General features: G+C 39.6%; 1 protein-coding gene across 1 annotated transcript; it reads left to right on the plus strand.

Annotated features, from left to right (window-relative positions):
* The first annotated feature begins 440 nt into the window (after positions 1-440).
* Positions 441-11,570, plus strand: LOC139463507 (solute carrier family 49 member 4 homolog). Its single transcript, XM_071244777.1, has 12 exons — positions 441-481; positions 2,373-2,788; positions 4,139-4,235; positions 5,476-5,639; positions 6,072-6,141; positions 6,451-6,503; positions 6,932-6,982; positions 7,596-7,725; positions 8,501-8,677; positions 9,181-9,299; positions 10,308-10,490; positions 11,401-11,570. Exons 2-12 carry the CDS (start codon positions 2,380-2,382, stop codon positions 11,532-11,534), a joined length of 1,587 nt encoding a protein of 528 aa, XP_071100878.1. The 5' UTR covers positions 441-481; positions 2,373-2,379; the 3' UTR covers positions 11,535-11,570.
* Positions 11,571-12,547: the final 977 nt, after the last annotated feature.

The raw sequence follows: 12,547 nt of genomic DNA on the forward strand, positions 1-12,547 counted from the left end.
AACAGCATGGGCGAGAAGTCAGTGCAAAGAGGCGACAGCTATACATAATGGTATAGTGATACTAACATGACTTAGCATATAGACTATGAAGAACCCTACACAGAAACATTGAACGTTTTTTTTAACAACACGTTTCCTCAGAGACATTGCGAACCGACAAATATATTATTTGAAGTACTGTTAGCCTTTATTTGAGAAAACAAACAAACAGATACAATGCATGATTAGAAATAGTCGACGACTAAAGACGTACTTAATCTCTTTAGTTCAATACTGTGTTAGGGGTCCATACCTCGCCATCGACTGTTATCTTGTAGCTGTGCGATAACCGCAATACTACCTCTGGAGGCTTGTGTAATCTGTGTACCTACAAACCTGGATGTGTGCACGCACTTGTAACATGTCAGTGATAACACGCTTAACTTAACGTACTGCCATGTAGTGGCTATAATAAACACAAAAGATACAGGCTACTCTAAAGGTGGGTGTCCTTAGGTGCTTTTTTCTCTTTGGGTGATTTGAGCCTTGTCTGAGATCACTCTGGGATGATTTGAGCCTAGTCTGAGACCACTCTGGGGTGATTTGAGCCTAGTCTGGGATGTCTCTGGGGTGATTTGAGCCCAGCCTGAGATCACTTTGGGTCATTTGAGCCTTGACTGAGATAACTCTGGGGTGATTTGAGCCTTGTCTGAGATTACTCTGGGGTGATTTGAGCCTTGTCTGAGATTACTCTGGGGTGATTTGAGCCCAGCCTGAGATCACTCTGGAGTGATTTGAGCCTAGACTGAGATCACTCTGGGGTGATTTGAGCCTAGTCTGAGATCACTCTGGAGTGATTTGAGCCCAGTCTGAGATCACTCTGGAGTGATTTGAGCCTAGTCTGACATCACTCTGGGGTGATTTGAGCCTAGTCTGAAATCATTCTGGGATGATTTGAGCCTAGTCTGAGATCACTCTGGGGGTGTTTTGAGCCTACTCTGACATCACTCTGGGATGATTTGAGCCTTGACTGAGATCACTCTGGGGTGTTTTGAGCCTTGACTGAGATCACGCTCTGGTGTTTTGAGCCTGGTCTGAGATCACTCTGGGGTGATTTGAGCCTTGACTGAGATCACTCTGGGGTGATTTGAGCCTAGTCTGACATCACTCTTGGGTGATTTGAGCCTAGTCTGAGATCACTCTGGGGTGATTTGAGCCTAGTCTGACATCACTCTGGGGTGATTTGAGCCTAGTCTGACATCACTCTGGGGTGATTTGAGCCTAGTCTGAGATCACTCTGGGGTGTTTTGAGCCTAGTCTGAGGTCATTCTGGGGTGATTTGAGCCAAGACCCCGGTCACTCTCCGTTAGCCTCAAATCAATCCCTTACTTTCTACAGTGTCACACGTCTACTGTTCTGGCATACAGTTCTGGTCCTTTCAGATGTTCGTGTAACCTTCGTCACGTGACAGGACCCTGCGATACCACATATAACCTACATGCATAGTCACATAACACAGCATATGAATGCACCTAATGACAACATTTCTTGCTTGGCAGGTTTAAGCAATATTTCTGCATCTGTACCACAAATATTGTCTTTTTAACGTACAACATTTTGGCACCGTGTTGATTGCCTCGCTGATTTCAACTACAGTAAACTACGGTTATAGCGAACTCCAAGGGACCACTTATTTTAGTTCGTTATAACCGTAGTACGTTATAGGCATATATACAGCATTTAGACAACAAATGGTCGGGACTAAAAATAAGTTCGTTATATCGGTCAGTTCGTTATAAGCGTGTTCGTTATAAACGTACTTTACTGTACATTTCCGTTGTTCGGGTAACATTAATGCCCGGGACACATTACATACCGGATGTAAAACAGTTGATTCAGGAAGCAGCAATATGGGTGATACACTTTGGCCATTGACACACAATTCTGTACACTGTCTTGAATGGAATATTTTAAACTTCAGCATAGATTGATTCATACATTCTTGATTCAGTCTTGAAACATTGTGACCGATATTTCGTATTATGTCTTTCCTTCAAATTCTTTTACTGGCCCTTTAATTGTAAGGCCTATTGTTGACAGGTACAAGAGATTGTATGGGCCCTTAACACCCTACACAAGTTCATTTCATAATCTGTTTACATCCACGTGCTTGTCCATGCACTGACTAAAACCCGGATGATTAACCAGGACAAACCAAAGAAAGTAGAGAATTTAAATGAAGCACTCGTAAAAGAACTAAAGTAACATCCTCACAAGTGGTAGCCTACAAGCAATAAACATCATTACAAGATACCAATTATGTTTCTGGGTATTCACGAACAGACATTATGTATCCTTTGTTAACCAAGCCTCTTTTATGTTGTCATTCTCAGGTTAACCATGGGAGATAGTGACACAGCACCACTACTTTATGAACAACATAAACAACAAACCCTTTCCTACTCTTCTACAAACACACCGGAAGGTGACATCTCAATACAGTACGGCTCGTTATCTGACACACAAGGAATATCTCCTTCTGACGGAACGACAGACATCACTGTGCCAAATGAACAGGGTATTGCAAATGAAAAGGAAAGACTCTACAAGAGCAGATGGTACATTGTAGTGTTGTTTGCACTGCTTGCTGCTGTTCAGATGTTAGTCTGGAACACTTGGGGACCTATATCCCACACCGCTGAAGCAGTGTTTGGTTGGAATGATGCCGACATATCATTACTTGCAAACTGGGGCCCCATCACTTTCATGCTCGGGATGCCTGTTTTCGCCTGGATGATGGACGCAAAAGGTGAGAATACACGTCCACTTGGAATGATGTAGCAATCTGGCACCCTATTACGTTTTGCTAGGTATGTATATAAACAACCAGGCGAAAGAGAGTTCACACAGTTGAAAATTGTATTTAACCAAAACATTACAAACGTTATTCAAACGTTAATAAGTTGGATGAAAACGTGAGGACCAAACACTATGATGCCCTTATCAAATGCATCGAATAATCATGTTTGGTTGTTTCGTTTTAGCCACCGTCAAACATACATGCACATGTGGACTGTGTTTTGCCGGGTAGTTTAGTTATCTAGATGATGAAACCATATTCTTACGTCGTTAATTACATGCTGTAGGGGTTCGAATCCCGGTTCGCCCCAGTTAAGTTTCTTGGTTTGTCAGCACCAAACCCGTGCTCGTGGGTTTCACCGAAGTGGTAAACGTCTGAGCCCTGCATCACTTCGGGCTTTCCTCCAACATTAAGCTGACACGCCGTGATATAACTGAAATACTGTTAAAGGCGGCGTTAAAAACAACTCACTCACTCACTCACTACATGCTGTACGCATAATTATTCATCGTCGTCGTCTCCCTCTCTTTATCATCACCACAATGCCTTTGCTCGATGGTGTATCAGCCGACGCATCATGATTCAACTGTAATGTCATCAGAGCGGCGTTAAGTTTGTTTGTTGTTTAACGCCGCACTCAGCAATATTCCAGCTATATGACGGCGGTCTGTAAAATAATGGAGTCTGGACCAGAAAATCCAGTGATTGATATCATGAGCATCGATCCACGCAATTGGGATCGATGACATGTATCAACCAAGTCAGCGAGCCTGACCACCGATCCCGTTAGTCGCCTTATACGACAAGCAAAGTCGCCTTTTACAGCAAGCATGGGTTGCTGAAGACCTATTGTACCCCGGATTCTTCACGGGTCCAACCCAGCTAAGCAACTCGCTATGTGAGGAGAGGTTTTATATGTTGAAGTTGTATACAGGGTACGACATATATTAACTTGAACTGAATACTCAGGTCTCCTCATCGTCCCCGTCCTCGTCCTCGTCCTCGTCCTCGTCCTCATCCTCCTCCTCGTCCTCGTCCTCGTCCTCGTCCTCGTCCTCGTTCTCGGTTCTCTGTATTGGCGTATCAGGACTAAAGCGTGATTTTGCTTCAGATTACATAGGTTTCATTACGAAATGCTGAACACTCGGTGTCGTACCTCAATTCAGTAATACAACGATCTATTTAGTCGAAGCACGTGGAAGCTAATGAATTATGTTTTCAGCTGAATAATGCATTACTATCGAAATATGATAAAAAGAAAAACATCAACACGTCTCAGCAATTGTCTCTTCTGTGTAGGTCTGCGAGTGTGTATGGTTATCACTGTGCTGTGTTTGGGATTAGGTTGTGGGGTCAGATTAATCCCCACTCAACAGCCGTCCATGCTGCATCGATGGTGAGTTTCTTTATAAGTAACTGCTTGCCAAATGCTGTTGCATATGGTGAGTGGTGCAGCTATCCACTCTACACTAAATATTGTGTAATATTTATTAAATATATTGGTTAGGAGTTTTAGCTATTTCCACACATAGACATCTGCATCAATGTTCTCGAAGGCTTTGTGATAATTGTAATAGAAAATATTTTATATTGGGCATCTTATATTAGACATTTGCATTTTAGTTACGGCTTCGGGCATGTTTGGTTATCCAAGGGAGTTGAGGAAGCATTCATCCTGAAACAACGTATTCTTGATTGTGCATTCACTTTTCATAGATAAACGATAATCTTTTATTCAACCATGAAATCAGAACTTCAATTTGAATCGTATGTCCAAAATATTTATGTGATCGGTCTTTCCGCATATTCTCACAATTTTAACGATTATCTGCACCTTTTTCCCCAATACCGATTGTTATATCTATCCCACTTTTGGATGCGATCGTTCGGCCATTGCTTTTATCTACGTTGCTAAGCAACATCTTTGAGGAACAACTCACTTGATGCAATCCTCTTACAAATATAATCGTCCAATTTACGACGTCACCAAGTTGCGAGCACATGTTCGAATCTCCAGAAATGACGCCATGATAAAAAAATGTTTTATCTTGAAAAATATACAACGCTTCGCTCCTAATTGTTCTTTGCGATTTATCGCATAGCTGTCTTTATTTTAAATTATCACCTTTATTTGACCATTGCTCTTTGGACGATGCTCTTAAATTCTTTTTGAAACATTAATTTTCTGACACTTTGTAAACATCATCGCAAAGAATGACGCTGAAATTTCGCATACCCGTTTCCGGCACTGAAAATCTATATCATTGCTATTACTTGGCCATTTTTGTAGAAAATGTAACGAACGTTGGTATTTGTTTAGTGTGTGCACATGTTAAGTTTTTCAGTTTAATATATTTTATTTTTAACTTGTTTTGACCATGCTCTTACATTCACTGAAAATGCATATTTAGCTCTATCAAATTAATCTCCTTTGAAATGAGGGACTGAACTTTGGCATGTGGGCTCTCTATATGATGACATAACATCTTGGTCAAATTATTCAGTTAAACAGTTTAGTATTTATGCAGAAACTATCTGAATATCAGTGATGACAGCTACTTTGTTAAGTAACTCTTCTTCACATTCTTTATTGTTAACTGTATATCCAGGTGATTTACACTGTTAATTGGTTTCAGGTTGATCAACTTTGGCCAGATTCTTAACGGTATCGGAGGGCCTGTCTGTACGAGTGCGATGGCCCCGCTATCCTCACAGTGGTTTCCTCCAAACGAAAGGACAACAGCGACAGCCATTCCGCTGATAATCAAATTCCTGGCTCTTGCTGGGTCTTATATCATTGGTAGATCTGTATTTGGGTTGTAAACATATTTATGTTTAGTAATTCTATTACCCATTTGGGTAGCCCTGTGGTTAACGTGTTCGACTGTCACATTCAAAACCCTGTTTCGATCTGATTCGAATATTGAGCTTTAATGAGTGTTATTGTTGGATAAACATGAAATGTTCACATTATTTTTCATTGATTTAGTTCAATTTTCAACAACAAAAGTCATACCTGGATATGTAAATATTTTTAGTACTAGGTTACGTATGATAAAGCTGCGAATTTCCCCTATTTTTCGCTGATATGTAGACCTAGTCAAGTGTAATGTTTTGATGGTTGTATGGTCCAGATTATTTACAAACCTCCATCATGTAGCTATTGCTGAGTGCAGCGTTCAACAACAACAAACAGTGAATATTCAAAATGAATATATTTCTTCATTTTCAGGTCCAATTTTGGTACCAGATGTATCTAAACTGAATCAAAATCATTCAGACATCAATAACACCATGTTTAGGTATATATCTTTTCACTATAGTTTAGAAATAAATCACCGAAATTTCACCAAAGGATGTTCTATTTCATCAAGCATGACACAGATACTGGGAATACATAATACATACGACACATTCACACCATAATATATGATATTTACCTAAGCCCAATGATGCTTGGATGTGGAAAAGAAAGATATTCCTCCAGTGGTATGAAGCATCTCCAATATTTCAGCATTTCATCTTAAAGTCACTTAAAGAAAAACTTTGTTTATAATCGTTGCAATGTGAATGTGTCGCAATTTATTTATTTTGCTTTGTTTTGTGAACAGCTTTGAAGATTACTCTAACATTGGTGAAAGTGCAAATCACAGCAATATTTCAGGTTGGCAGACCATTCCTCTTTTTATTATTATATTGAAACATTTAAAATTTCTTACATTTATCAATTTTGAATGTTCAACCAATTCTAAGCTATGACTGATTTTGATCCGATGTTGCTAATTGTTAAGGAACGCACTTACCACTTATGTGGTATATAAGAACATCATTTGAATTTGAACGAAAGATTCAGACAATGACTGGTAAAGTTTATGTTGTACAATGTCAATGAACTTTAATGTATTTTCAGATTTGCAGACTTTACTCTGTATGTGATGCCCGGCGTCAGCCAAATGTTTCAAACGTCACAATTTCTTGGAATCTGAGAACACATAATATTAATCTCCAAATATCAGGTTTATCCATGTCTAAAGTTAATCACTATATATCAATTCTGTATTTAGGTTGCATTTTTACACTGACTGCTTACAGGGAATACCGCGGAGGAGCTGAAAAAAGATATTTACTTCTACCTCGAACTTCGTAAGTATACATCAGAATGGAAGTACCGAATGGTTAGCAAAAGTTAGATTTAAGCCATGCCCTGAAAACCCCGCCTTGATTTAGACTGCACACGGTGTACCTATGTCGCGATGATTTTGCCAAGGACGTTGTAAAGCATCACTTTTATGGTTCATATGTAAGAAAACATTATATAAATTCCCCCGGAAACATGTAGAGCTGATTGATTCACTGACTCACAACCTCGATTATCCAGTGTATCAATCCTTGTTCTATTTGTAAATTACACGATATTCATTTGCTAACATCTTCGTTTCGAGCCCGAACTGAATGCACGACTTTAAAAACAACCCCTGGTCAAATTACTTTTATGAGCGATGGAGGTTGTGACTTCCGAAACGTAGACATGTTGGCGAATGGGTCAAAGATATTTATCAAAATACATGACGATATTATATACTAATTAGTAGAGGGTGGCTTAAAATGTGACAAGCAATACGTAGAATATTTTACTAAAACCGTGGTCATCCACTGTGGGTATATTTTTATTGTCCTTAATACCTTATCTCGCCCCCTCCCGAGGCTATGTTTTAAAAGATCCAACCTTTGAGCGGTGAGTGTTGTGTTGTGGCAGAGGCTGGAGCGGCAGGTGTACTGCTGGTGCTCATACTGCTGTACTTCCCCAGCAAGCCTCCGACGCCGCCATGTCGCTCAGCTGCCCTGAAGAGGGAGGACTTCTTACCTGGACTGAAGCTACTCGCTGTGTAAGTGACGGAAACTTTGTCTGTCTGTCCTAGATTATAGTGATTGACGGCAACTTAACCTCTCTGTCCTAGATTATAGTTAATGACGGCAACTTAACCTCTCTGTCCTAGATTATAGTGATTGACGTCAACTTAACCTCTCTGTCCTAGATTATAGTGGATGACGACAACCCTTACCTGTCTGTCCTAAATTATAGTGAATGACGGCAACCCATACCTCTATATCCTAGATAATAGTGAATGACGGCAACTTAACCTCTCTGTCCTAGATTATAGTGAATGACGGCAACTTTACCTGTCTGTCCTAGATTATAGCGAGTGACGGCAACTTAACCTCTCTGTCCTAGATTATAGTTAATGACGGCAACTTAACCTCTCTGTCCTAGATTATAGTGGGTGACGGCAACCCTTACCCCCATGGTTCTGATTATGATGAAATGGGGAGCGGGGAGGGAGGGAGTAAAGGAATTCGACACCACTTGGCCACCAGTAACGAGGTATATAACGTGCATAATAAAAACCGACTTGAAGTTTCAAAGGAATTGTTTTGTGATGTTTTGAAATTTAAGATATGTGTTCTAGTTTTCCTAATACATATCAACTCATTCGACTGTACCTTTATACTTTTGTCTGATTGTCTGAATCCCAAAATCTGATTATTTAAAGTTGTCTATAAATGTTTGTCCATTTCAATTTAAATAATTTTGGCTAAATGTAAAGAAAGTATGACTTTGTATATGACAACGTATCAACGTTTAGTGATCTATATTCCTAGAAACGGCAACTTCTGGATCTTGTCCCTGGTGTCCTTTCTGGTTGGCGGGTTTAGCAGCGCGTGGATGTCAGTGCTCAGCCTCAATCTGAAAACAGTGGATGTGAGTCAGAAGGAGGCTGGCTGGATCGGCTTCTACAGCTTCCTGCTCGTGGGTACGGGGATGCTGATCCTAGCAAGGTAGAAACTTTTCCACAGTTCAGTCATGGTAGCAAAGATATTACCTTGTCGGTTACCTTAACTTCGAATACCTTTGTCATAATTATGTAACTGGTTTGATATGCGATGAACGACAGATCGCTACGGCTAGCTGAGTCATAAAATGTTAAATAAGACATTTTTACCTTTCGTTTTGTCTGTAACGTGAATACGTTCCAAAAATCATTAAAAAACTATTTTGATGTCAAATTTAAGTTTGTTTCGTAAATAATAACATAAGAAGCTTAGAAATATTTATCAAGGTGAAGGCAGTTCAGACATGGTAGTAAAAAACATGTTACCGTTTGCACCATAGAACAAAAGTATATCATGTTTGAAACATTAGGTTCTATTGATAAAAATGATACATCATTTGTTGGTTTCATATAATATAATAAAGAGTTTCATATAATGTTGAAACACCAAACACGCAAATGCATTAATTCTACACGAGACTGTATTATGATGTCCATTGATTTCTTCAGATTGTCCGACTACTTTGCGCGTGGTATGAAGTGGTACATCTCTGGTTTATACTTGATCTCATCATCGATGTATTTATGGTTCGCCCTCATGTGCATCAAGGTGGCGCCGATATCTATGGGTATGTTGTCAACCCTATTCTCAGGGAAGCATACAACTTTCACGAAGTGCATCATGCGCATCTTTGCACTGTATAACCTAAATACAAACGTTCTCATATAACTTAATTCTATCAAATACAATTTAGGATTTACACTTCATGAAAGTAATGAAAATATATTCTTAAGGAGGTTGCAACTAAAATTCATTTCAGGCGTCATTTAAAAAAATGTGTTACATAGCAGAAAATCATTCCTTTAGATGGTTTTGTGTCACGAATTGGAGACATTGGCCTCGGTTATTCTAAAAGCGACTCTTCCTCGTGATAGGGTGAAAAGTGTTAATATCAGAATTAAAAAAAGGGCACAATCAAAAAGCAGTATTTATTTTGTCTGTTAAGTGAAGGCATGCCAATACAGGTACATTAATATTTTACATATTGCATCCTATTCAGAAAAATCATGTTGTCATCTATTCGTGTAAACGGGACAACCACATCTACCAATGGCGTTGAACAAAAGCCGACAAAATGCATCAAAACAGTTTTAAGTCTTTTGTTACAAATAACATGAACATAAATCTTAATGAAACAACCTTTCCCACGGCCACACACAACAGGACAGTTAAAAAGTACACACAGGGGAGATAACTCTTCACATTGAGAGCACCTCACGCATGGCTGTCTATCATCATCCACTTTAGGGGAAACAAACATCTGCCCAAACAACTAAACACACATCCTCAAAACATCTTTAATAATGTTAACATCACTAAAATACACTGAAACCTTGTCCGATAAACCATCTAACATGTGGCAAGATAGTTCGGGAGAAACGAGGTTCGAGACAGAGTACCGATATGAGACCACATAGCTGAGCAACGTAAACATATAGCGACATAATGAAGTTCAAGTTAACTATGCTCCATTGTACAGGAGTAGTTCTACAAGACTATAGATTTAAGGACAAAGTGCAATTCGAAAAACGGCCCAGTCTGCAGTTGCATATGTTTCCATTTCTCCTATGTCCAGTCAGCCTGTACCTGTCCCTCCTGATCGCCCAGACGCCGCCCACAGCCTGTGCCCCCCTGTTCTATGAGCTGGCGTGTGAGGTGGCGTACCCCGTGGGGGAGGGGACGGCAAGCATCGTACTGACATTCACAACCCAGTTTGCTACCATTGTGTTCCTCTTCATAATGATGATTCCCAATGTTGGTAAGTGTGATATGTCCGATGTATTGATGTTTCTAGTGTTTGTTGGTTTGTTGTTTAACGCCGCACTCAGCATATTTCAGCTGTGTGACGGCGGTCTGGAAATAATTGAGGCTGGACAATAATCCAGTGATTGACATCATGAGCCTCGATCCACGAAACTGGGATACTATGACATGCATCAACCAAGTTAGCGATCCTGACCACTCTATCCCGTTAGTCGCCTCTTACGACAAGCATGGGTTGCTGACGAACAATTCTATTCCTAATTATAATGACCAGTGGTCATATACGAGGCGAACAAAAAACAAGCACATCCTGTCACAGCTATGGGACGCAACTCTGCATAGCAAATTGTGATGCCTTAGACCTTTTTTATGATAATCCGCCAGTGTAAAATTTGAATTTCACATAGCCATTGTTGGTGTGATCTTTTAGGCTGGGCAACACCATGTGCTATGCTATTCCATACTATGAGCTTTCTATATAGTTTTACACCTTCACACTTACGGTAATGGACGACGCGGTGAGTCTTGGTGACTTGGTTGACAGCGTGGCATCGTACCCCGACGGCCTGGACCATTGCACATAATATCAGTCACTTAATTGTCTGGTCAAGACTCGATTGATGTCGCAGGAGTATCACTGAGCGTTATTATTTACGTGTTACTTAATGAAAATTGTTTCAGTGCTGGTGTGCTGTCGGTAGAGCAGGACATGCTTACCCTTTTGGCGAGCACCTGCTGTCATCCATTCACATACTTTTTATCATTAATTTGCCTTTTAAGCACTCTGGCAGATAACCGATATTATTATCTAACGTTGACGTTGAGAAACAAACAAACAATATAGTGGTTCCTGGAAGCAAACTATTTGAATGCCTTTTGAGTGATCAAGAACGTTTCTCTTTCAGGTTCAATGTGGCTCAATTGGGCGCTGCTAGGAGCGGTGGCATCAGCTACAGTGTTAATACTGCTACTTAGAGAGCAACATCAACGACTGGATATTGATGTTGAACATAGCCTTTCCAATAAAAAGGAACACTGACGAACTTCATCTTTCTGTTCTCGAAGATTGACCAATGGCGCGTCAAACATTGTCAGACATTGTCATTTTATTAATACCATACGTAGGTTTGAATAAATAATAGTATACACAATCTCTAATGTGTAATTTCTGGTGTTGCCTAAAATGGAACCAACAAGTAATGCTTTTTCGATGGAGATGTATTTGATACGGTTATAACAGTTATGTTTTTTTTTTTACCTTAAGTCAGGTTGTTAACGTGTTGATAAAGTTTGTAAGGTCAAATCCAATTTTCAAGTGACTACTTTCTTTTTGCCCAGCAGTTTATTTTCCCGTGGTTAATTGATTACTAATACTCGTCTTGATAATAAACGTAACGATAAAGTAAGGCAGACTTTACTATTCAGAAGTAACATTTTTACTATGTCAAACACAAACATCATGCTTGTAGAAATACAATGTAAGATTGCAGTGTGTGTGTCGTGGACATGCGGACACGCGGACATGAGTTCTATTTCAAGCCATTGAACATATTTCTACTCTTTGAAATATTTCTTTTTACTTCGTAACATCCTTTACGTATTAAACGATCTTTTAAACTCACCCTTTGTTATCCGCTGAAGTGGCACCCTGTTATTCCGGACGGTACTCTTCATATGAATATCGTCCGGTTTAACGAATGTCCGGGTCAACAAATAATTGGTAGATAGTAATGTTCTTTTAATTATGTGAACATTCCTAAACGTTATTAATCGGAAGAAAGGGTTCCGGTTTAACCGAGTCCGGTTTACAAGGTTTCACTGTAAACACCACGATAGAGTTGCCACGGAAAAGAGCCAGCTTTTCAGCCGTCTTTTTCGCCACATTAGACGTCTATTGGACATACTGAAAAATACTGTAATGCTGACTGATTTTGTATTCTACTTTATACTGAAATTTTACCATCTGATCTACGGATTGTTGACTACATCAGTGCAAAATAAATAACTTAATTGTTGAATACCAGTAATGAAATAACACCTATATAAATTTTT

The sequence above is a fragment of the Haliotis cracherodii genome, unplaced genomic scaffold (assembly GCF_022045235.1).
Source record: "Haliotis cracherodii isolate W230 unplaced genomic scaffold, xgHalCrac1.p SCAF_16, whole genome shotgun sequence".
Taxonomy (NCBI): domain Eukaryota; kingdom Metazoa; phylum Mollusca; class Gastropoda; order Lepetellida; family Haliotidae; genus Haliotis; species Haliotis cracherodii.

Excerpts from the sequence above, each read along its gene's own strand:
- LOC139463507 (XM_071244777.1), top strand. The coding sequence starts at position 2,380 with ATGGGAGATAGTGACACAGCACCACTACTTTATGAACAACATAAACAA. Across the intron at positions 2,789-4,138 it reads CTGGATGATGGACGCAAAAG|GTCTGCGAGTGTGTATGGTT; the intron begins GTGAGAATACAC and ends TCTTCTGTGTAG. Across the intron at positions 4,236-5,475 it reads CCGTCCATGCTGCATCGATG|GTTGATCAACTTTGGCCAGA; the intron begins GTGAGTTTCTTT and ends AATTGGTTTCAG.